At 39.5% G+C, this 24,915-nt stretch overlaps 3 protein-coding genes and 1 pseudogene across 3 annotated transcripts; all 4 read right to left on the minus strand.

The window, feature by feature from the left end:
* Positions 1–1,222: 1,222 nt before the first annotated feature.
* Positions 1,223–3,437, minus strand: LOC126792183 (pentatricopeptide repeat-containing protein At4g33170-like). The gene has a single exon (XM_050518660.1). It carries the CDS (start codon positions 3,435–3,437, stop codon positions 1,734–1,736), a length of 1,704 nt encoding a protein of 567 aa, XP_050374617.1. The 3' UTR covers positions 1,223–1,733.
* Positions 3,438–8,464: 5,027 nt separating this feature from the next.
* Positions 8,465–9,214, minus strand: LOC126792184 (mitogen-activated protein kinase kinase 9-like; annotated as a pseudogene).
* A 2,904-nt stretch (positions 9,215–12,118) lies between these two features.
* On the minus strand, positions 12,119–18,166 carry LOC126791339 (uncharacterized). The gene is made up of 10 exons (XM_050517775.1): positions 17,805–18,166; positions 15,818–15,977; positions 15,462–15,523; positions 14,561–14,720; positions 14,327–14,447; positions 14,156–14,237; positions 13,949–14,052; positions 12,828–12,906; positions 12,668–12,718; positions 12,119–12,346 (listed from the first exon to the last, which is right to left on the minus strand). The coding sequence occupies exons 1-10, from the start codon at positions 18,048–18,050 to the stop codon at positions 12,263–12,265; spliced, it is 1,149 nt and encodes a 382-aa protein (XP_050373732.1). The 5' UTR covers positions 18,051–18,166; the 3' UTR covers positions 12,119–12,262.
* A 4,162-nt stretch (positions 18,167–22,328) lies between these two features.
* On the minus strand, positions 22,329–24,902 carry LOC126790813 (GPN-loop GTPase QQT2). The gene is made up of 6 exons (XM_050517161.1): positions 24,721–24,902; positions 24,414–24,522; positions 24,099–24,325; positions 23,488–23,778; positions 22,949–23,154; positions 22,329–22,819 (listed from the first exon to the last, which is right to left on the minus strand). The coding sequence occupies exons 1-6, from the start codon at positions 24,805–24,807 to the stop codon at positions 22,549–22,551; spliced, it is 1,191 nt and encodes a 396-aa protein (XP_050373118.1). The 5' UTR covers positions 24,808–24,902; the 3' UTR covers positions 22,329–22,548.
* Between the last annotated feature and the right edge of the window lie 13 nt (positions 24,903–24,915).

Genomic DNA, 24,915 nt, shown 5'->3' on the forward strand with positions numbered 1-24,915 from the left:
GATGGAGCTCCGACCAGCACAGACGGGACCGCCGGGAGGTGGGGATTGCAGCTGTTGTAATCCACCTTGCCGTTGCGGCCTTTCGTCGCCGAAATCGGTGAATCCGTAACTTACGCAAGGTACGGACGTCCGCACCTGAAAATCCTCCTATATATATATTAGGGTGCCAATCATATAGTAATTGTTACGAGCATGTAAGTATGACTTCAGCAAAATCAAAACAAAACTAAAGACCTCAAAAACAGAAAAAAGCCAAACAATAACTCTTGATAACTACGAAAGGAACGTCAAATAATGAAACTGAAATCATCTGGTGGAATACTTGAGCTTCCGGATCAGATTGGGATAGTTAGTGGTGGAGCTAAATGTTCAAGCGCAGGTCTAATAGGGAAGTAATTTATAGGACGAACAAAATAGGCAACATAACTTTTTACTGTAACAAGGAGGCTAAATATTGATTTAAAAATTTCATGGTCATAAGGTCGCAAATGCTTGAAGAGCCAACAATAGTTGATTTAAGAGAGACTTGCAATGTGGGAGACAAATAAAAAAAAACTTAAATAACACATGAAAAAAAAACTTAATTAACATGTAAACCTAAAGCTTCAGCCATTAGCCTATTAGTTGAACTAGTGTTGAAGTAAGAAGTCTATATATTGGTTGTACCTTCATTTTAAGTGATTTGTTTCTGTAACATACCTTAGACTCCTTAGAGTATGTAATGATATTTACCCTCAGATGAAAGGGTTTGTTTATGCAAAAGAGAAAAGATAGTATTGATAAAAGAGAACATAGCTTGATGACATGCATTCCCCCAACCATTGGCCACTACCAAACAAATACTTTACCTTAAAGAATCCAACAATCTCAAAAATTGAGAAGCAGTAAGGAAATGGGGAACAATACCATGAAGGGATTGCCTCATAATGATATCAAACATACGAATTCATGCGGATGTCATTTCTTTTTATAGGAAGTTTGGATTACATACTCTAGAGCACATCGCCAAAAAAGATCACCTTATTGATTTTACTCTAAGGATATATTCTCAAACCTAGATTTCCACAACAATAACTGAAAGAAGTTTCTGATGGACTGTCACAGTTTTAATAACATATAAAAGGGAAAGATTGTAGAACACTTACAATAAAAACAATTTTTAGGGCATCATCAGATGCTTACGTTATGGTCAATCTGTACCAATATCATGAATAAACTAAAGAGCATACAATGAAATTCAGATCATACAATGGATGAAACTCTCCTGACAAAGCAATGCGACATAAATAAATAAAGACTAAAGAGCTCACCTGATTAAATTCGAGAATATCAGATTTGAAGTGGACTCACAGTTTCTGGAATGAATATCCTCAGGACTCCATCAATGACAACTTCCCCACAGGCAATGTCCCTCTTACTAGTCTGTGTTAGAACCACCAGTTGTCCATTAGTCCCATCCACTATCACTACTCCAAGTAAAGCCTAGCCCAGCAGCCGCCAAAGCCCTCAACTCTATGGCTTCTTTGTAGTCTTCTCCATCCTCACTCTAGCTCTACTTCAACTCTTCCCCGAAAACCAATCACAAGACTACACCAATCCATTTGCTTAAAGAAGCTGGTATATCTTCTCTCCAGTCTAGAAGAAATGGGACGGTCTGCATGCTTGAAAGCTGTTCTTCAAAGCTATTCTTGTTTGAGTGCTTGCTAAAGGCAGTGACCTATCTTTCTTCTACTTCAATGTTCAATCCAACTGGATCCAGGCAATTTCTTTACATCCCTAGAGTCCATTAGTTTCCTCAGCAACCCAACACTGTCCCAACTGCTCAAACCAGCAAAAATGTTTGACAGCAATATATATGTTGATGGATCTGTTCTGTTCATATCTAATGCATGCTCTGCTGCACGCTTTCCTGTTTCTGTATCCCCAAGTTGCTGACAAGCACCAAGCAAAGTCTGCCAAACCAACACACCTGGTTTGCAAGGCATGTTCTTGATAAATTCTTCAGCTTCCTTTATACGTCCAGCTCGGCCCAGGATATCAACCATGCATGCATAATGGTCTTCCCCTGGTGTGATTCCATAATTTTGAGTCATGGAGGCAAAGTGCTGCCATCCCTCATCAATAAACCCACCTTGGCTACATGCATAAAGCACGCAAATAAAGGTAATGTAATTGGGCTCAATGCCTACCTGCAGCCTCATCTTATTAAAAATCTCAAGAGCTTCTCTACATTTCCCATTTTGTGCGCACCCTATTATCATTGTGGTCCATGAGACTACAGAACGATCCTTCATCGTCTCAAAAACACACTGTGCACCATCCACGCATCCACATTTTGCATACATGTCCAATAGAGCATTGTCTACGCAGACGTCCACATCCGTACAAGTTTCAAGTTTAATTCTCAACCCATGGAATTTCTTCCCTTCCTCCAATGAAGCCAGGTTGGCACACGCGTTCAGGGCAGTTACTAGTGTGAACTTGTTTGGCTGTATCCCCACTTTCCTCATTTCAGCAATAACCTTGAGCGCTTTGCTTGGTAACCCACATTGCAAGCAGCCAGCAGCCATTTCAGTCCATGAGCACACATCTTTTATAGGCATCTCATGAAAAGCTTTAAAACCATCCCCCAACTGATGATTTTTAATATACATATCAGCCAGGGAGTTCCCCACGCACATCTCCGCCCCATAGCCATACCTCACTAGCTGTGCATGAACCTGCACACCCATTTTAAGATCCGCAACAGCAGCCAACCCGGTGAGCACACTAGAAAACGTGTAGCTGTCGGGCGTCACTCCCTCGCAATTCATTCTCCACCAGAATGTAGCCACTTCAGAATAAGCATACTCCACGTAACCAGCCATGATGGCATTCCAAGACACTATATCTCTATTAGGACACTTCTCAAACACTTGCAGAGCCTCTGTCAGTTCACCATGTCTTACCAAAACAGTCAGCATTGCATTAGTGAGGTACACATTCCACTCAAACCCGAGACGAACAACGAATGCGTAAACCTGGTAAGCTCGAGTCAGACTCCCCGCACACAATGAGCAAGCCTGGAGAGAGCTGACCAGTGTGAACTCATTGGGTTTGGTGCCTGCATCCCGGTGCATACGGCCAAACAAAGACAGGGCTTCATTGGGGAGGCCGTGTTGCACAAACCCTTTGATGAGCGCAGACCAAGACACCACATTTCTCTCGGGCATTTCGTCGAACAGTTGGAGGGCACTGTTGGGACGCCCACATTTGACATACATGTTGAGGAGGTGGTTGTGAAGGAACGGCGAGAAGGGTAAAGATCCTTTGATGAGTTTAGCGTGAATGGCTCGGCCATTGGGTAAGTTGGAGGATTGGGCACAAGTACGTAGGAGCTCAGAGCAAGTCTGCTCTAATGCAACCCTGCATGTGCTGAGAGGACCAGAGCGTATCATCTAAACAAGTCACATTTGGTAGAAAACAAGTTAACTACAAAGAAAGGGAGACTGGGTAAAAAAGAACACCAAATGTTACCTGAGGTGAGAACTCTTTTTAACCTCAACTCTGCATTTTGCTAGTGTCTGACACGTGGAGGCCACGTGTTTCATCGCATCATCCTAAAATGGGCATTCTTCCAGTTCCAGAAGTTCTTTCTAAGTTTCTAGGCTTTTCACAAAATTCCAACTCTACCGGATTGCAGCTCATTGGTCGTCTTTCTGTCAAGGTAGGCAATTAACAAGCAGACCCAGTTTCGCACTTTACTTAGATCAAACATATATATTTTGAGTTGTATATAATTATATACTGATTTTCTCAAATAAGGAGGTCCGCACCAATGGTTTTGGTATAGATTTCTATTTTGAAACCATTTTTCAGTCGCATTTTCTCATCTCCACCGTTTTGTATCTAGATAATATTTTATAGATCATTTTTGAAAAATTTCAGTTAATTTGGTGATCGTTAAGGTTCTCAAAGTCAAAAAAACAAATGAACGGACTGAATTCTGTTAAACATGAATGTTCATTCGATCGGAAAATGTTGTAAAAATGGAAATTTACACCAAAACAGTGGTGCGGACCTTCGCAGCCAAGAAGAGCTGTAACTATATATATGTATATAGCTTCATGCATATATGAGCAAAGTAGTTGTATCAATCTCAGAAGTCAGTAGAGCTTTCAATAAACAAATTCAGCTTATACTTTGACCAAATCCTCGTTGTTGCATCTGTTGCTTATCTGAAACTGCCTTTGCATGTTGAGAAACATACACAGTTTTGGTTGACCTCATTATTGGATCATATATATATATGCTTGATTTTTTTAGTGTCATGTTCATCTTGTTGACAAAAGCAAAGTAGAGTCATACCAATATGGCAATATCCCACATTTACCGATCTGGTTTTTTTAGCCAAACTAGTTAATCTGCAATAGGTAAAGCTATAGCTAAAAAGACTGGTTATTCACTTTAATAGGACAATTTTGATATCGACTAAACTGAAAAATTCTAAACTTCACCAAAACAAACAAGGAAAACTTCAAACTTGTACTGTCTATGTAGGCTGTAGATTTCAAGGATGGAGTGTGTAGCCAGTAGCCCAATGAACTATTGTCATCGTTTACCTGCTTCGTTGTATAGGGAAGAATCCGACTTGTTTGATTAGAATGTACGTAGATATATGTAACTGAAGCAAATTGTAGTCACCATATAGTACTGCTGATCGGCTGTCTCAATGCTTCTGTCAAATCTGTCCCTAGACTCCACTCTATCTTCTTCTCTTTATAGATTTGATAATGGGTTGGTGACATTTAGGTGTCATTCGGGATCTCTAAACTCAGAAAACTGTTAGTAAAAGTTCTTGTTGGCTTCTCCTAGACACATCAGGATTTTTATCTTCGTTGGATCATGGTGTATGGGCTGATGAAGCCTATGACCCACCAAGATTGAGCCCATGATCTTCATAAAAAAACTGATTGTAATCTATTCTGGTTTTCCTGTTCATGCATCATCTGACATATGTATTGCCTACCAACTAATATGTTCATGATTCATGCATCTGCATATACATATGTATTGCCTACCAACTCCTCCTTAAAATCATGCATATTTTAAGGATTTTGTTCCCACCGATTGTGTTGTGTTGATTCATCTCGGTTGAACATTGTAAAAACCATTTGGTTTTCAACCATGGTTTTCATATAGTTTCGTTAGGTTCTTTGTGCCTCTTGGTTTGGTTAGATTGAGCTGTCTTGATCAGCTGGTTCGTAGGTTTCCATGAAGCCTCCTGTCTTGTTTGCCTATAAATAGATAGCATAGCTCTCTTACCAAGGGGGCTGATCTTCACTCTCTCTTCATCAACTAAGTCTTGCATATTTTTAGCTTGTCTCTTTCATTAAGTATGTCTCGTATGTCATCTTCGACCTTAGTGTCTAGTTCTTTATCTGTGTCAATATGTGTTTACTAAAACTTACTGCATAATCATTCATACAACTTGCATACCATGATGTTGTGATTGGTGATGCAAAGGTAGAAAGAATTGGTGATGATCTGGTGTAGCATGGAGTTTGCTATAATCAAGTCATAAGTTATTAGTGAGTTCCTTAAGCTTTGTAAACACTTGTAGTGTAAAGTGAGATAGAATAGTTAAGAGACTAGCATAGTCTGATACATGATAGAAACATGGTTTGCTATCCCTTGTTGTTGTAAGTTTGTATTAAAGTGTGTTTCATAGTGAAAAGATTTGCCCTTCAAGAGCTAAGGGTGCATAGTTTTTCTCCTTACATTTAAGGTTTCTGCTAGTAAAAAACATCACGGTATTGTGTGTTTGCTTTTATATATTTGTTACCAAAAAAGTCGTTTAAGTGATCATCAGGATAGTATTCCTGATTACTATCCATGAGTCTTTATGACGAAAAATTAATCACCTATTCACCCCCTCTAGGACCTTCAAAAACTTGAGCACGTAATCATAAATGTTAAATCTGTAGCGCATATATAATCTGTTCCTGCACTGGTCTGCGTGATTTGCGTTCTATCCATTTATTCACCTCATTACTCAATACACTCCCATGTTTATGAACACTATGTCTCTCTAACCCTAGATTAATTTTTTTATATTTCTTTTGTGATTAAGGAATGACTTACCCCAAACAACTTGCCACGACTCAACCGGTGGCAGGACTCCTAAGAGGCTTCTGGAGGTCAAAAGTATGCTCCCTGTTCAACTAGGAAGCGGATCAACCCCGAGGTACTGTCCTTTTAATCTCTCATCGAGAATTTTATTTACTTGGTTTTAATTTATGTACAGCTATTCAAATGGAGTTATATGATAACCGTGTTATTTTTGCTGCATTGTTCTACATGCTTTTTAGGATGGATTCTCATGTGTTGATTACGTCAAGACCTTGTAAGCTCAACATATCACACTATATTTTCACATGTCTCCTCACATGGTGACATGATCCACACACCCCTACAAAATAACATTTATACTGTTAAGCGGGCTTCATTATTGTAAGCTTGGAGGAGACTCCGTCTCTCACGCACACCGGCTTTTTTTTTTTTAATTAGTTCTGTAGAAGAAAATACTGGCAATAAATGATTAGCCTTTGGTTTGAATCCTCTCTTTTGTTTCAAGTGCCAGAGAGAGGTGCAGTAGTTCACAGTGCTATCTGTTGTTTTGTTTTGTGCATTTTGGTAAGAAAAATATAAAGGCTCCAAACTGTGCAAACACAACATTCATGTCTGTGGAAGCGTATGTGAGAATGTATACACTCATATGGAAGTTGCATAAAGCTGCTTGTTATATTAACGAGCAGCTTCCCTGGCTCATTCTTTTAAGGCAATATTGAACTTACATACCAGCAGTGAACCTTAAAACGTCATATCATTCCACGCATTATTTTGCAAGTAACTGTTGTGAAAAATATATGTGATATATATGTCACTGACTATTGAAGTTGCACCTTCGACTTTCCATGTTAATTATGTCCTGATTTCGTCTTCTGTCATTTTCAGCTTTCACTAGCAATGAAGAAGGAAATGTTGATCGAAATACAGGAGGCAAATCACCTTATTTCTGCCCCAGTAAAATTTAAAGGAGCCAAAGACACCATTCAAAGGATCCTAAAGTGTGACCTTGAAGCCTTACTAGACAAACAGTGTTACAAAGACTTGAAGAAGCTTTCAAGTATCTGTGCTCTATTGGTGTTTTTGATCCAATTATGGCCCTGAGACTTGACCGTATGCTTAACGATGTGGAGACTGAGCTACCACACTATAAAGAAGCTATAGATGAATGTGTCACGGGCAGAGAACAGGCAAAGGATCTTCAACGTACATAAGAAGCGCTTAAATATAAGCTGGAGGCTACTTGTGCTAAGAAACCTAGAATTATTGAACTTGAAAATGAGCATACAATCAGTGGTACTCTCAGGTTGTTACAACTCGTCCTGAAACTAGTTTTGGAGAATTTTGCCTGTAACACGTTTTGTAACAACCTGAGAGTACCACTGATTGTATGTTCATTATATTTTTGGTACAATTATATGTTGTCCATTTTGCTTGGTAGCTACTAGCTGCAGTTGTTATTTGTAAGTTTGTAACCTTGCTAAGTGGGCATTTGTTACTCGAATTTACCTTCAATTGATGATCCATATGCTCCACTCTTGCGCATCATCATATCCTTGCAAGCTGGATAAGGAAAGTTGTACTTAAGATTGTTGTTCAACATTTCTAAGGGAGGCTAGTCAGGCTACTGAAGTTTTGGATTCCAAGAGACCAATTTATTCATGAATAAAATTAATACTATGCGAATTGCTTGAGATAAATTCATATATATATTTATAGGTGTTCTTGTTTACGAACGTTTGGATTCGGCTATTTTGGCCACGGGCAATGCGCAACGACATCGCTAACCAGCACAGCCGCACTCCCCTCCTTCTGGAATCTACAGATTTATGGAAAAATCTAGTTTTCTAAGAAATTTCCAAAAATATGCAGATTCTGGGAGGAGTAGGCCGACGCTGGAGCTCCAGTTGGCACAAGGAGGAGCGCTGGGAGGAGGAGAGTGTAGTTGTGCTGATCGACGCGGTCGTTGCGTGTTGCCGGTGGCCGGAACAGCCAAATCCGGACGGTCCGAACCTTTAGAGCTGAGCTTTTTTGTGTGGAGGTCCGTACGGTACGGATTCGCCGATTTCCGGCGACAGTAGGTCGCAACGGCACGATGCACTACCACAGGCGCAGTACCCACCTCCCGGCGATCACGTCTATGCCTGACGGAGCTCCATCGGCGACTTACATCGGCCAAAATCTGCTAAATTCAATTTCTGGGCAAAATTCGGCGATTTCGCGACTCCGGCCGCCGTGGGTCGCCGATGGAGCTCCAGCCATCATAGACGGGATCGCTGGGAGGTGGGTAGTGCGGGTGTGCCAGTGCGCCGCGCCGTTACAGCCCGCCGTCGCTGGAATCGGCGAATCCATACCTTTACGTAAGGTACAGACATCCGCAACTGATCACCATTATGTAGAGTTCCATTAGAGTCACTCTAAAGCTCCAAATATCACTAGCATAGCCGGTACCACTTGCTCCGTATTTTTCCCGATCAGACCTCTCCGGGCTCATATAAGCCCAAGTCCCCCAAAGACGTACTGCAAGACTCATCAGAACTGCAACCAAAGTCAGCGATCTTGACCTCCTTCTTGCCGTTCATTAAAAGATTCGCAGGCTTGATATCGTTGTGAACAATCTTGTGAGTCTTATGGAGGTACTTAAGGCCGCGGAGGACGTCCCGTGCGACTAGGGCAAGATTTTCTTCGGAAAAGGGACCTTGGGACTTGAGCAAGATTCAAGAGAACCCGACTCCATATACTCCATGAGAATCGACACCGTTCCGGTGGGGTTTTCGAAGATAGCGTGGCAGCGGACGATGTTAGGAAAGCCGGTTGTGCGGCGGAGGATGTCGAGTTCACTCTGAAGGCTGTTGTTATCGGAGGAGGAGGCGAGTTGTTTGCATGTGGTGGAAGTCGGCTTGTGAAGGACCTTGTGGACGGTGCCACCGCTGCCGCGGCCCAAGACTTGGAGTTTCTCGAGGTCTGAGTCAGAGATCGGTGCAGTGGAGGAGGAGGTGAAGGTGGTGGTGACGGCAGGGATGGTTTGCAGAGAGATAAGTGGGCGGCAGCAGGCAGTGGTGGGTAAAGACAAGGAGGAGATCATGCGGCGTTGGGAAAGTGCCATGTTGAAGATCCGATCAATTTGAAGTAGTGAGTGGGATACTGGAGTGATCGATGCCACTCCTATATATACTGTAATAGGGAAATTTAAATTTTGCTTTTCCAAGTTTATTTCGGACTGCGTTGGCTTGGTGATTACGTTAGGGTATTCTAGCTTTCCTTTTCCTAGTATATGACGGCTGTAAAAACACTTATAGTCATCTTAGTCACTAAATATAAGCATACAGTACGTGTATGCATATAGTATGATCCGTATCCCTCTAAGAGTTTGCATGACTTTTTAATACAATTAAGCATTATGTCACGTCCCTATTTTGGGGAGTGTCGATCGTGGGCTGCTGGTTGAAAGAACTTTATGCATATATGGAATTTGCTCCAAAATTCAATGTGTGGGAGATATATGGCTGCTCCTTCCGAGAGGTTCAATCATGCCGACCCGGTTAAATTCGGAGAGCTTGTTACTAGTCGAGGACTTAACGTCAAAGAGGCGAGTTGGCTGCCCTACACACAGGTAGGGGTCTGGAGCCGATCCCTTGATGAGCCCAAGGTAGGGCGAAACCAGTGTATTGCCCCGTTGGATAAGGCTGGCTCCATGAGGATGGAGCGCCGCATGGACCAAGTGTGGCAGCCGAATGGCTAGGTCCGTGACAAGTGGTATCAGAGCTACCTCAACATCGCTGTCGTTGTGTTCGCCAAGCGCTCACACGTATCGCCGTGTCCCCAAAATACGGGGGGCTCCGCGGGGGAGTCGAGTAGGCAGGGTCGCCTCCAGGAGGAGGACCGGACGAGAAGGTCCGTGGCAAGGGCCAGGACAAGAGAGATCCGGCGCGAAGTCATTGTTGGGTGGAAGATCTTTGGGAACTCCTTTTCGTCACTCTAGGCATCGTGGGCGCACAAGGGATGCGCGGCCGCAGGGGAGGATGCTGTGTATGAGGACGTACACCAAGTTTGGTGGGGGAGGATGTCACGTCCCTATTTTGGGGAGTGTCGATCGTGGGCTGCTGGTTGAAAGAACTTCATGCATATATGGGATTTGCTCCAAGATTCAATTTGTGGGAGATATATGGCTGCTCCTTCTGAGGGGTTCAAGCATGCAGACCCGGTTAAATTCGGAGAGCTTGTTGCTAGTCGGGGACTTAACGTCAAAGAGGCGAGTTGGCCGCCCTACACACAGGTAGGGGTCTAGAGCCGATCCCCTGATGAGCCCAAGGCAGGGCGAAACCAGTGTATTGCCCCGTTGGATAAGGCTGGCTACATGAGGATGGAGCGCCGCATGGACCAAGTGTGGCAGCCGAATGGCTAGGTCCGTGACAATTAGCTCTATTGACTAGAGAAAGCGGATTTGAAGTTCTATGTAGCTGGAAAAGAAAAGGTTGATAGGGGGTCTGCTAGATAGACATTATCGAATAGCACCTTTTGATGAGAGATATGAAGCAAACAGCGAATCCATGGGTATTTGAACTTGAGTATCCGGGAAAAAGCAGAATATTTGATGGAAGAACAGGGGATCCTTTTGAACAACCTGTTATAATAGGAAAGCTTTATATCTTGAAATTAATTCATCAAATTGATGATAAAATACATATGTTAGGGGTAAAAAGTAAAAACTATCATCAATTTTAGAGGCAGTTGCATTCCGACGAAAGTTAAATTCGAGTAATTTGACACATATATCTTGAACTTCCAAGTTCCATTAGATATCAACATCCGTGTAAGTGTAGTCATGTTTGCAAATCAGGCATACATATAGAGGTGGCAGTCGGGCTGGGCCGGCTCGGCCAATTTTAAGCGGGCTAAAACCGTGTTCGGATCGTGTTCGGACCGGTCTATTTATTTATTTTGTTGGGCTCGGACCGGCTCATTTACTTAAATATTAAGTTCGGCCTGACCCATGGCCCGAGTCTGTGCCGGGCTAAAAAGCGGGTCGGCCTGGCTCATTAACATTATATGACACAATTAAAATAAAAAATATTATGTACTTAGAATATTTGTTTTATATAACTATTTAGTATAGTAAAATAAATAAAATATTACAACACATTTCATAATCTTATTTCTAAAACGTTACGTATGTCAAAATAATGATATTTTCTTCACTACTTTGATAATATTTGTGAAATATTGTAGTTTAAATAATGAAATAATCAAAAAATTTTAATTTAAAAAGTCTAATATTCAAATCTAATAATGATAATTGTTTAAATATTTATATAAAATAATATAAAATTATTTGTTTAACGGACCTACTCATTAATTTATCGTGTTGGGCTAAAAACAGACTCGGATCGTGCAAGGCCTATGAGCCAAAATATCTTAACCCCGACCCGGCACATTACAATAATGGACTCGGGCCGTGCCAATTTGTAACTGGCCCATTTGCCACCTCTACATACATATGTGGAGCATAATTTGAGAATTGAGATCATTTTTACAAAAGACTCGAGACTTTCTCCGAGTCCCAGACATGTTAGGAGGCAAGAGTTTTGTAAAATAACTCTTTATTTAGGAATTCAGATCAAGGTTGGATTGCCCTTATAAACCACAGCTCTACGTGGCACTACTGTAGATAGAAGGAGAAGCCTCAATGTATAATGAAATTTCTCTCACAATATAAGGTACAAAGCTCTTGATTGCTTTATATAACAGTGAAATCTGTATTATTCGACTTGTTTAGTTGACGAATCAACATATTCGAATCGTTATAACCTGTTCAACTATCAAATGATTCGAATCAAACTCAGTTCTGAACAATGGATTCGGACCAAATGAAATATGTACCATTGACAAAGTATGAAAATTGAGCCAATAACACATGATTACAACATTTCCTCTAGAACTCAGTTTCGTAAACATGATAAACAAAAGAAAAAAAGAAAAGAAAAGAACAACCTTGTAACAAGGTACCAAAGTGACCTATAACCTTTTTCAGTAAGAATTCCTGTTTTATACAGCATATAGCGCAGTGCCTCAACAACTTCTATACAGAAATATCTGTCACAACCAAAACAATGTAACTGTGAACAAATACCGTGTAGTGCTTGTTTTTATTCATCTATGGGACACGCTCCAATACTCGCTGGAGTGCTTGTTTTATACCTTCCTGATCAAGTGTTGTTGTCAGTTGTATTTCCTGCACCTGATGAGTCAAAGTTCATATTTAGGGTACATTTGGGAAGAATGATTCAAATCTGGGATTGATTTCATTTACATAGCTATGTTGCTCGATACAAAATTTATAAGGATTTGTCAACTAGTTGTATATAGGTATTTCATATCCATATATCAACTACATGGTACTAATTATAAAGCCATTTAATCAACTGTTTTAATGTATTCTTTACTTAGAATTCAGCTCCATCTTTTTAAACTACCGATGTAAGTAGATAACGTACATCTGAAATACGTTTGGTGTGTGTAATAGATCTGTGTCAGATAGAGAAGGGCATATGGAACTCACCTGCCGTCCTGCCCGAGCAAGGAGAGTAAACTTCCGGTTAATGGCTGGTGACTGAGGTAAAAAGCAAGACAAAGTTAGAGTAGTGAAAGTGTAACACTTCTTCAGAAAGCAAGATGACGATAGTGTAGAAAGTTGAAATATTTAACTGAAAGGAACTAACATTAGAAAGCCAAAGCTGCAGATCTTGCGAAACCACCCTTTTCTCGAACCCTTGGCGAGTGATTCCGACATCATCTATTCTGGACATATCATAGCAGCAAGTACAAAAATCAGTAATATACATTCCAAATATATCAGCTAGCAAGTTCCTTATACACTCAAAAGCCAGAGATCATATTCTATACTGATAGAGTTTAACTTGATTCTCCTGTTTTCAAAAAAAAAAAAGTTTAACTTCATCCTTTAGTAAAATGAAATTAATTGAACTTAAAATCAGTGGGTGCCCATATATGGTAGCCTCGGAAGGACTTGTAATTGAATAATTTGATGCTGCAAAATAATGTTTGTGCAATATATGGTAGGACCTAAAATTAGAACAAGTAGAATCTGAGAAAAGAACATTAGAATACGACTCCCATACAGAATGAACATCATTTGCAAATATCAAACAAAAGTATCGACTTATATTACTGCTATGACTTTTAGACATAATAAAAGGCCACTATTAAACCTCACCTAAATGACTTTATTTCTGTATTACCCAAAAAATCTGCATCTTTATATAAGGGCACATTTGAACCTCATACACTCTAAGCAAATGCGATGAGGCCTGGACTACTTTTGCCACTTTTATCGTCAAGATACAGCATTTCAACCTAAACTGCATGGTTATTCATGACTCATGACAAAAGTTTGGTGGCTAATCATTTGCTTAGTCACTGACAATTCCAAATCTATTGTTAAGCTCTTAACATTGGTAATTATTAGCAGGGGCGTGCACATATAATTTACGAGCATCAGCAATATATATGTCAGCAATACCAATATGTATGAGATCCTAATCAAGTTTTTGATAATTCTTAGTTGTTTATGATGAGAATATTCTCGACAACTAAACTTTCAGTAGTCACCAATGACCACTGCGCAAAGGGAAAACCAGAAACTGCTTTGACAGTTTCTACATCTTCCAAAACTTAATATATTAATGATCTTGTAATCTTCCTATGATTGGAAAACAAAACAAAGTTCTAGATAAATCATATACATTGAACCATACTGATTTTAATGTTTCAATATACAATGGAAGTTTCAGAAATTGTTGGAAGAAATTGAAGTCCTTACCCATCTTCATGTAGTAGCTCTTCAATTATGGCTTCAAGGCCTGGAAGAGGTTCTATATTACTGCTATCGTCAGAGTTCAAAGAATCAAGACCGTCAGAGCCATCCTATGAAAGAAGAACTCATCATCTAGCTAAGCATTTTAACTTCACAATTGAGAGAGTATGAACAAGAGTACAGTTGAGGTATCAGGAATAGCATATAACAGACCTGTGGTATCACTTTGTCCAATGTTTCTAAAAGTGGATCTTCTTCTAACTGTTTAATTGACAATGTGATTCTTGACTTTTCTCTGCATGTGGTTTTAATAGAGACCATATGAGTTTCATATAACAGTATTTTGGTGGAAACTGAAGATCTATCTTCTATTATATATCTTACCGATCAATATTAATGATCTTAACTCTTACTGTATCACCCTCTGACAAAATGTCTCTTACATCCTGAACTAAATCCCATGAAACCTCCGAGACATGTACTAGTCCAGTCAGATGATAAAGACCTGTTCCATAGAAATATATGACAAGATTGAACTTTTTTCTCCTTTAATAAAAATAAATATATAAATAAACAACACTTGGGAAAATGCTATAAACATAACTAAGAGAAACATACCATCAGGAAATAGTAGATGAACAAAAGCACCGTAGTCCTCCACAGAACCTACTCTAGCTTCAAAAATATCACCAACACTAATTTTTTCAGAAAATTTGGACCAAACAGCTTCCTTTTCTGAGAATATCAGTTTCTTGTTCTCTTCATCTGCTTGGATTACCTAAGACATCAAGAAATTGAGATAGGTATGCATGGGGAGAACCTCTTGAAGTACATTTCATCAAGGAAAATGACAAAAAAAACTGTGTACACTAAGGCACTCTCCGAATATCTGTAAGTTGTAACAATCAGCCAGCAATAAAAGAGTATAAGACCTTTGGATGGATACTGTGTCTATCAGCCTCCTCATTTGATCTTCCAAGCGGAAAATGGACAAGAGCTAATTCAGTCTTTATATAATAGCTTCATCTAGGAATTCGTCCCCTTACTAATAAAATCAAGCTCATTTTGCTAGATTGAATTCGGTACGTAATCAGTCTTTATTCCCAACCTTTCTCAACTTCTATAATTGCCGAAGTCATAAGAATGTGAATTTTGAATTTTGAAGCTTTGACTTTACTTTGTTTAATACACAAATATGAGATTTGACAAATACTAGTATAAATTAGGAAGGGAAATTAGACTCGAGTTCTCTCTTCAAGAGCCTATCTCTTTCCAAAAGTTTTCTGCATCTTATTACTCTAGCTCTCTACTCTTCCAGAGTTTCTTTGCTAGAAAAGGGCTCTTGCCTTCACAGATGCTTTTCCCTAATTATCCATCCACACTCCACAGAAATTTTGTTACAGGACAAAAATAATTATAACCTCACTCACATGGCAACATAATACCAATAAATCGGGCGGACAGAGTATGTTAACAAGTTAATGAAAATAGCTATATTTGTGATTTCTAAATTTGTTACCTTTACAGAAATAAGAGAACCAACTAATCCTTTTGCAATCTCCTGGACGCCTTTTCCTGGTTCTGCAATGAATGGGAATACGGCATTATAAGACATGATAGTGAATATGCATCCCCCTACTAGAGTATTGGTTAGCAACACCAAAATCATTGACCAACAGATGTATTTTGATAAACAACACACCTCATGAATCATCCATTGGGAACCAATTTATGACAGTTATTGAAGTTAGAGAAGATCGGCTAGTAATTTTTCAAAACACACATGCCTACAAGTCTTGGCAGAAACTCAAGAAGAATTCTGAAAGCAAATAAATTTCTTATCACAACCAGGAAAAACAAACAGGGACTCTGTACCTTTGCAAAAGTGTGATGGGCTCAATTGTGGAAATGGTAGAAAACCTATTAAAGAATGAAACCGAACCAGCAATCCTCCACTATTATACCCTTCAACCATCCCGTCAAAGATGAATCCACTATCACTGTAAGCTTTTGCTACCTTCCAATCAGCAGACCTCTACTTCTTTGCAGAAATTAAGCATTAGCTCAGTTAAGTGTCTGGAGAATGTTAAACTAAAAATAAATATACCAAGTGAAATCAGACAGACTTTCTCCTATTCTTAAAGTGTGAAAATTTTTGGTTGGAATTAAGATTTCTGTTCATATCAACATTATGATATCTATTTCCTTTTTCTGGTAAAGATATCAAGATAAGAGAGTTGACTTGTAAAATGTGTCCTCTGGATACATATTCCAAATTATAACCCTATAAAAAAAACATACAGCAGAGATGAAATTTCAATAGCAAGAAATCTCCACAATGCTATATATTTACAAAACCCAACAGAATCGCAGAGAAAGAAGCCAAAACTCAAAAAAATGGCCCCATAAAAGAAATGACCAAAAGAAATTCACTCCCCAAAAAAATACTTCTTGCACCTAAGATTACTTCTTCTTTCCATCCAAACCCTTATTCTTTATGCATGAGACGCAGCAATAAACAGATTTCAAAGCATCATGTTGGTTACAAAGGTTTCTTGTGGCAATATACAACTCCATCTCAGGCATCCAGACTATCACATCTCAGTTTATAAAATCTTAGGTCTCTTCACCAACACTGTCATTTGATTGGCCCCGGATGTAGTTACTTTTAAGTAGAAGCAAAAATGGGAGATTTATTAATGGATCAGGCACAAGGTCATATATATGTTAGACGACCAAAAGACCTCAGAAGATTGAGTTGTTAGGGAATGGGTCAACAATATACTTCATATCTGTGTGAAACCAGCCTCATACTAAGCCCCACCAAGCATTTTCTGAACCAATGACACATGGGATAAGAGGTCTACTGACGATGCTAGCTATAAGATCTATATGTGTCAGCCCATACTTCCTTTTTTTGTTCTTTTTAAGGCGTCAAAATTTCTTTCTCTGCATATGAAGACTCCTCACATCTGATATAGATATATCTTTAAATTTAAGTGCTAATTTGTCTTACCCAGACAATGTCTAAACCTTGATCTGGGTTCTAGACTGCAACTTAAGATAGCTCGAGCTGAACAGCATAATTAGAAATTAGATTACAGCAATATTTCCCACAAATGCACCCTTTAAAGGGAAATCTAGCGCAGAGAAGTTCTAAATGCACCTTTTTTCCCCAAAAGATCCAGCTCCATCCCCTTCAATTTTATCATTTCCCGTGATGTCAGGGAGATTCCAAAATGAACCTTTTTCCCACAAAATCTCCAGCTACAACCCCTTGAAATTCTATTATCTCCCTCCATCCAAATGATCCAAATTCTATTACCTTCCCAGCAACATTCGCTCTTTCTCCCTTACAGAAAAAGAAAAAGACAGCAACAACAGTATCTTCCACGCAGCTAAACCACAGTGCAACACACTACAGGATTTCCCAAACTCAATTTAACTCCCTGGAAACCCCTTTCTGTGAAGTTTATGCCATTGGACATTGTAAATTTGTATCCTCCTGAATTGTCCACAGCCACTCGGGAAACAACTTCCCATTGACTAGTGATCTTACAGTTGTTTGTCAACCCCTTGTTAAACTCCCATCATTGTTCTCAATCCTTTGAGCCACACCCGGTGAAAACGACACTACTCGATTTTAGATTATGAACAAAGCAAAACGCAAAGCATTTCCTACACTACTTACATCTCATTCATGACTCATGTCATTGCAGAAGCAAATCAACCAATCAATCAATACTTGCACATAATCAATAAAGCAAGCAACTAAAGAAACCAACATTCCAGAACACAAAACTAGTGCACAGAATCAAAAACCCAATCATAAATAGTAAACAAAAAGCAAACTTGAACACACCCGAGCCTGCTCCGTGGAGGGAGACGAGTCCTGCACTTCAGTCTTGCTCGCAGCGCAAACCACGGAAGTTGTCTTCTTGCCAAAAGACTTGTGGGTCTGTTTTGGGAAGTTGGAATGGGTTAAGAAACAAGAAGAGACTGAGCAAGAACCGGAGGAGGAGGAGGAGGAGGAGGATGCATCACTTATGGTGGTGAACAAGAGACGTGAGACTGATCCAAGGGCCAGAGTTGCAGTGTAGATAGGCATTTCCCCTCCTTGGTTTCAAAGGCGATGGAGAAATAATGAGAGTCAGGAATAGAGCAACAGCATTTGGATTATGGTTGGGGTTTCTTTGGCGAAATAGGAAAGGTCCTTTGGATAATGTATCAGTTTTGGTGGGGGAAGTCTTGAAACACAGTGTGTTTGAACCTTTCAAGTGGCTCATCTTAGCCCACATAACCCCATATGCCATCTGTCCTTTTCTTTTTCCTCTATTGCAAATTTCGGAAATTAATTTGACAAAAAAAAAAACAAGGAGGAACTTAATTTGGAGCAATGAAATCTGAGAATCAGTCGAAATTTCTTTAGATTTTACTTGTTCATCAAGGTTACAGGCTATAATTGGAAGGTGCGGAAGCCTTGAAGCATGACACATTTGATTTAAAATCACTGTTGTTTGCTTCGCAATTCGCATAGAGGTTTTCATAAAGACTACAGCACTTAAAACCCTAGTGTTCATGATCCCTAATAAATGTCATTGCTTTTGATTGATGTAATCAATTTCTGACTGTCAAATTGATCAACTGTTTTTATTTTCTCAGATTGTTCTCTTTATGTCTGTTGTCCGTCTGGAAATGGATCAAATATACTAACTACTACATGAAGGGGCATCCAAATATACCAAAGATGGCAAAGAACCACAGCCAAAGAGCAGAATCAAAGCACATTGCAATGCATGAAACATCTTCAAAATAACCAATGGCCAGTCACAAAGAGGGAGGGAGAAGATGGAAAAGAACACACCATGCAAGTGGAGATTTTGACTCTTAAGGAGAAGCTGCACCCCTGAACTGTGATCTAAAAGTCGACAATGCGAGCAGCCAACTCTCGTTTCTAAAAATTTGTCAAATGTGAACTTCGAGTTTTATGTGAACTGCGAGTTTCAACAGCTCTATCCCAACAAGATCTTTTAGCGTGAACCAACTACATTATATCGTAAATCTAGTGGCAAATACTGAACATCCTTTAGTGTTTAGCTTGAAGAAGGTAACACAAGGAAATAGTTTGAATATGAATGATGTATTGAACTTCTAGTTTTTACAACTGAATCATATTTGCAGCTACAATGGAAACAACTATATATAGACTAGCAAAGTAAATAGCACTAAGAAAAAAAACTGCACTAAGTAAGCACTAGTTAAGAAAATATAGCACTAACAATAACACTAAGAAAAGAAGCTGTTGCACTAAGTAAGCACTAAGAAAAGATAGCACTAACAATAACACTAACAATAGCACTAAGTAGACAACACTAACAATACTCCCCCTCAAGCTGGATCGAGAGAATCTTTCGAACCAAGCTTGAACAATAGACGATGGAACTGAGCAGTAGGCAACACTTTGGTGAACACATCGGCCAGTTGATCAGAAGAACGCACAAACGAAGTGGTCAGAATTTTGTTTTGGACTTGATTTCGAATGAAATGACAATCCACTTCGATATGCTTGGTACGTTCGTGAAAGACATGATTCGCAGCTATGTGCATTGCTGCTTGATTGTCACAGTGTAAAGTGATAGGATTCTTGCACTTGACACCAAAATCTTGAAGAAGAGCCTTCAGCCATATCAGTTCACATGCAGTAGAGGCCATTGCCCTATACTCAGCTTCTGCACTTGATCTTGCCACCACTGACTGTTTTTTACTCTTCCATGTGATTAAGTTTCCACCTACAAATGTGCAGAAACCAGTCATAGACTTTCGATCAAGGGTGTTGCCTGCCCAATCAGAGTCAGAAAAACCTTCCAAGACAAAATGACCATTATTTTTCATAAACACTCCCTTAGATACTATGCCCTTGAGATACCTTAGAATTCATTTGACCAAATGCATGTGTGTAGATGTAGGAGCATGCATGAACTGACTCACCAAGCTAACAACATATGAAATATCTGGTCGTGTAATTGTGAGGTATATGAGTTTACCAACCAATCTTTGATATTCTGAGATGTGAGGGAGAGGATTACCTGATGCTTCAATATCAAATTTGGTTGGAAGAGGGGTAGGAGTTGAACTGCTAGCCTTCATGTTAGCTTCTTCCAATAGCTCAACAATATATTTCCTCTGATTGAGAAACAAGCCAAAGGGTGATTGATCCATTTCAATTCCTAAAAAGTACCTCAGTGCACCAAGATCTTTAATGGCAAATTTGGTATGCAAGGTACCTTTAAGAGGCTGAATTTCTTCATTACTGTCACCAGTGATAATTAAATCATCCACATAAACGAGAACAATGAGTCTTCCAAAAGTACCAGTTCTGACAAACATAGATGAATCAGTCATACTCCTTTTAAAACCACATTCAAAAAGCACATAGCTGAGCTTAGAATACCAAGCTCTTGAGGATTGTTTAAGACCATATATAGCCTTATGCAATTTGCACACAACCCCAGCTTCATTTGCTTGATGATGCCCTCGAGGCAAGCGCATATACACATCTTCTTCTAATTCTCCATGCAAAAATGCATTCTTAACATCCATTTGAAACAAGGACCAACCAGAATTGACAGCCACAGATAACAATACACGAACAGTGTTCATTTTAGCAACTGGTGCAAATGTTTCCTTATAATCAACTCCAAACGTTTGAGTAAAACCACGAGCTACTAACCTTGCCTTGTGTCTCTCAATTCTGCCATCTGAATGAAACTTGAAGGTTAAGGAAATAGTTTGAATATGAATGATGTAATGAACTTCTAGTTTTGAATTGAGAGACACAAGGCAAGGAAATAGTTTGAATATGAATGATGTATTGAACTTCTAGTGTTTACAACTGAATCATATTTGCAGCTACAATGGAAACAACTATATATAGACTAGCAAAGCAAACAACACTAAGAAAAGAAACTGCACTAAGTAAGCACTAGCTAAGAAAAAATATCACTAACAATAGCACTAAGAAAAGAAGCTGCTGCACTAAGTAAACACTAAGAAAAGATAGCACTAACAATAACACTAACAATAGCACTAAGTAGACAACACTAACAATATAGCTCAATCACATTCTCTTCTCTATTTCAACCCAACAGAATAGCAAGATTTAAACTGCATCTAAATGAGAAGATGCAGGTAAAAAAGTACAGATCAAATGAAAGAATGAGAAACTTGGGGGTAGGGAGGAAGAAGAAAAAGAGATGCCACCCACTGAGGAACAAAATCAGGTTGCTTCGTTGTAGATTCTATGACAGCCACTTCTGGACCTTGAGATGTCTAAGACCATGTTTGCAACAGGTTCAAAGGGAGCCGTAAAATATGAAAGTTACTGTGGCCTCTAATAGACTTGCTTGGTGGGAAAGAAATGGAAGCCTTCACCAGCAGCAACCACAAAAAGCTAACCAAAGAGAACATGCACAGACTGTTAGCAGCAGCTAGCACAGGCTATCGAGTTTTCAGTTGGATGCCAGACAGAGTGCAGCAACTTTGTTGTGAAATCAAAACAGTTTCCATTGGCATGAACCCAGGGCTTTCAGCTCCTGTGATCAAGAGAACATAACAAAAGGGACAGCATAGAATTGATCTGATGTAGATACCAAAGAGTATGCACTTACATATGCCTCGTCTGTCAACTCATGTTATACTACTGCTGAGTGACCTGGAAGGTCTATAAGGAGTTTAACAACAGAACTTGAGATATTATATAATCAATCTTGTCCAGAAAATTAATGCAATGTCAATTTGATGAAACTTCATTTGGCAAAGAAAGATATTGACTGTGAGAAATCACATAGAATGAATTTCATTTACTGATCTGTAAATACAACTTCCATCATCCTTCCAGCAACATGAGAAACAGGAACGGATGCATAAGAAGCAATAAAAAATAAAGAACTTAGAGCACATCCAAACACTCGAATGTCATGAACTTCAGCTAAATTACGGAAGATAATTTGTGCAATATATACACTCACAAAAACACAGAGGGATGCTGCATTCATATCTTTAATTTATTTATGCTTCTCCGAAAGGCAATGCACTCAAACTATGTTCTATGTTTTCATCCAGATTAAATGATAAGCAAATTAATGCACAGAGAAATGAATGTCAACACTAGAGCGCTCATTCTCCTTCCTTGCGATCCTCCCCATCTGAATTATTGTTATCTAGAAAAATGCATACTGCTTTTACACCACGGTCTAATTAAATGGTGTCGACTCAGTCATGGCTTACACCTTTGGGGTTCTCTGCAATCCTCGGTTCCCAACTACACGCTTACACAACACCACTACACAATGGGCATCAAAACAGATATTATCAGATGATTTATGTGTTAAGAACCAAACAAAGACCTGATTTCAATTTCAACCACCAAAAAGTTGGAGAGTCATCACAAAGTATTCGCATTGCCAACAAGTTTAAACACAACCATAAGGTGTGGAACTAAAATGACATTATCGCAATCCACCACTTGGTACCTAGTTAGTTTGCTAATACTTACAACCTCTGCTTGTTCTAAAAGATACCATCTGCCCAGTAAAGAAGCATCATCACTAAAATGGGAAGTTGCTATTTTCATCGTCTTCATCCTCATCAATGGCATCCTCATCTTCAGTCATTATCTCCTCATCCTCGTCAAGTTCCTCATCCTCATCTTCATCCATCATAGCTTTGTTCCTCTCTTCATTGTCCTTCAAACCAGTGCTCAAGATCACATTTTCTCCCCTGGATTGCTCCATATCCTTCCTCAACTTCTCCATGGTTTTTCTCCTATGTTCCTCCTCTAAATGCTCCTTCTCTACGCGTCTATTGTCCAGATCAGTCCTGCACAACAGAACAGTTAGAAAAAAAAAACTGGAAGCGGAATGACATTTATGATCCATAGCAGAATATCTACATTGACTGGCAATCGAGCAGAAAAAGTGTAAAAGTGTTGTCAGATTCAGCACATACTTATAGGTGGCCATGTATTCCTCAGCACTTGCTTCAATGGCTTTAAAGAAGGCATCCATTCCAGCACCAGAAATCGCAGACACTCCAACAGACCGTAAGTTCTTATAGAATTCATCCAACACAAGGGAAAGGCTCTCTGTTAGAGTTGAAGTGTATGAGTGGTCTTCACTCACTGCTGCTTGAAACGCCTCAAAATCCTCCATCCACTGCACGCACAGCAGGTTTCAATTAAAGGCATGATAAAATGAAAATGTAATACATCATTCGTTTGGCATAGAAAACTGAAATGTACAACATAATTAAGTTGCCAACTTTTCAGAGGACGCAACTGCATCTTAAATGCACCAGAAGTATTCTGGAAGCCCTAGTGTTTAGTGGTTACTTACTTTGTTGTCAGCTTAAAGGACAGATAAATGGATCCAGACTAAGAAGACCGATTCTACCCTAAAGCTTCCAGTTATATTCAGCCATCTACACTAATGTGTGTCACTGCATGCATTCAAACAGAGATGTCTACTTAAACCCAAAAATTGGCATACCTCCAAAGCAAATTCATGTTGAGCCACATCTGTTTTGTTGAATGCCAGCACAAGGGGCAACCGTGTCTTGTATAGGATACTACATGCATATAGCATGTTGCTCATAAAGGTAACTGGGCTAGCTGAGCGAGGCGTATCGACTACATAAGTCACAACAGTAGGAAATGTCGAAGCAAATGCTTCGGTGATGATAGCACCCGATGCAGACCAAGTAAATATCTCAATCTGACCAGGAGTGTCTACAAGAACATAGTCAAGCTGATCTGCTCGCTTCTCGATAACATTTATGACCTAAAATTTGATAAGCATGATGATCACTTTTGGGATGGAGGGGGAAAAAGATGAATAAAACATTCAGCAGCATCTAAATAAACGATATGATAAAATATATAGGTGAAAAAACAGCATAATTTATATGGATAGAACCAGAACCAAGCAGTCAAGACAAAGATGTCTATGCATATGCAAAAAAGTTCGATCAGTAAAACAAATAATCAAACTCAAGTTGAGCAATGCAAAACATAATTCAATAAGAAAGTAGAGTGCCAATAACATGTTACAACAAGGCAAATATTTCACAGTAATCAAATATGTCACAGGCAAGTGTTTACCTCATCAAACTTGGTGGCAAACAAGTTGAGTGAGGTCAAAATCCCACCATTAGGTCCAAGGTTGAATTGTTTCATCACTTCCTTGTACTTAACAGTATCCCGGATATCAATATTTGCACCAAACGGAAGAGTCAACACAGCTGGGTCTAGGTTCACCACGTACCCACGAATATTATTCTGATGAGTGTGCGCAACCAAGCGATGCATAAAGGTTGTTTTACCACTCCCTACATAGACCCAACAGCACACAACTTAATCTCCTAACTCCATTTATGACTGAAACGAAGAATGCATCCACAGGCCGAATGAAATTACCTGCCATGCCGACAACAATGATAATAACTGGTTTCTTCTTGAAGCTGGAAGATGACCCCTCAATGTTTAGCTTCTCCATTTCAGCCTTGAGGTCCTCAGTCTCTTTACCCTGATTGTTTACAAAGCCAAACAAGCCACCGCAGCTTAATCACACACAAGTCACAATTCCAGAATAAAGGAATGTTATTTAACCTAAATATGAAATTTGCACAAACAGTAACGATTTCATAGCATTTAGGTTCTCCTTAACTAATTCAAAGCTTAAAAATACGAAACCCTAACACGGAGGAGTTGAGAGAGTGATTACTTTGACGACGGAGGAGCTGTCTTCTTCGGCATCCATGGGCACGGATGAGGAAGCTCCGGCTTGGTGCTGGTGTGACGCCGTGTTCATTTTCTGGGAATCGAGAATAGAGAGAGAGAGAGAGAGAGAGAGAGAGAGAGAGAGCGGGAGGAGGGCTTTCTAGTTCAGAGAGACTGAGAGAGGCGTCCTCTATGTAGG

Source organism: Argentina anserina, chromosome 4 (genome assembly GCF_933775445.1).
Source record: "Argentina anserina chromosome 4, drPotAnse1.1, whole genome shotgun sequence".
Taxonomy (NCBI): Eukaryota; Viridiplantae; Streptophyta; class Magnoliopsida; order Rosales; family Rosaceae; genus Argentina; species Argentina anserina.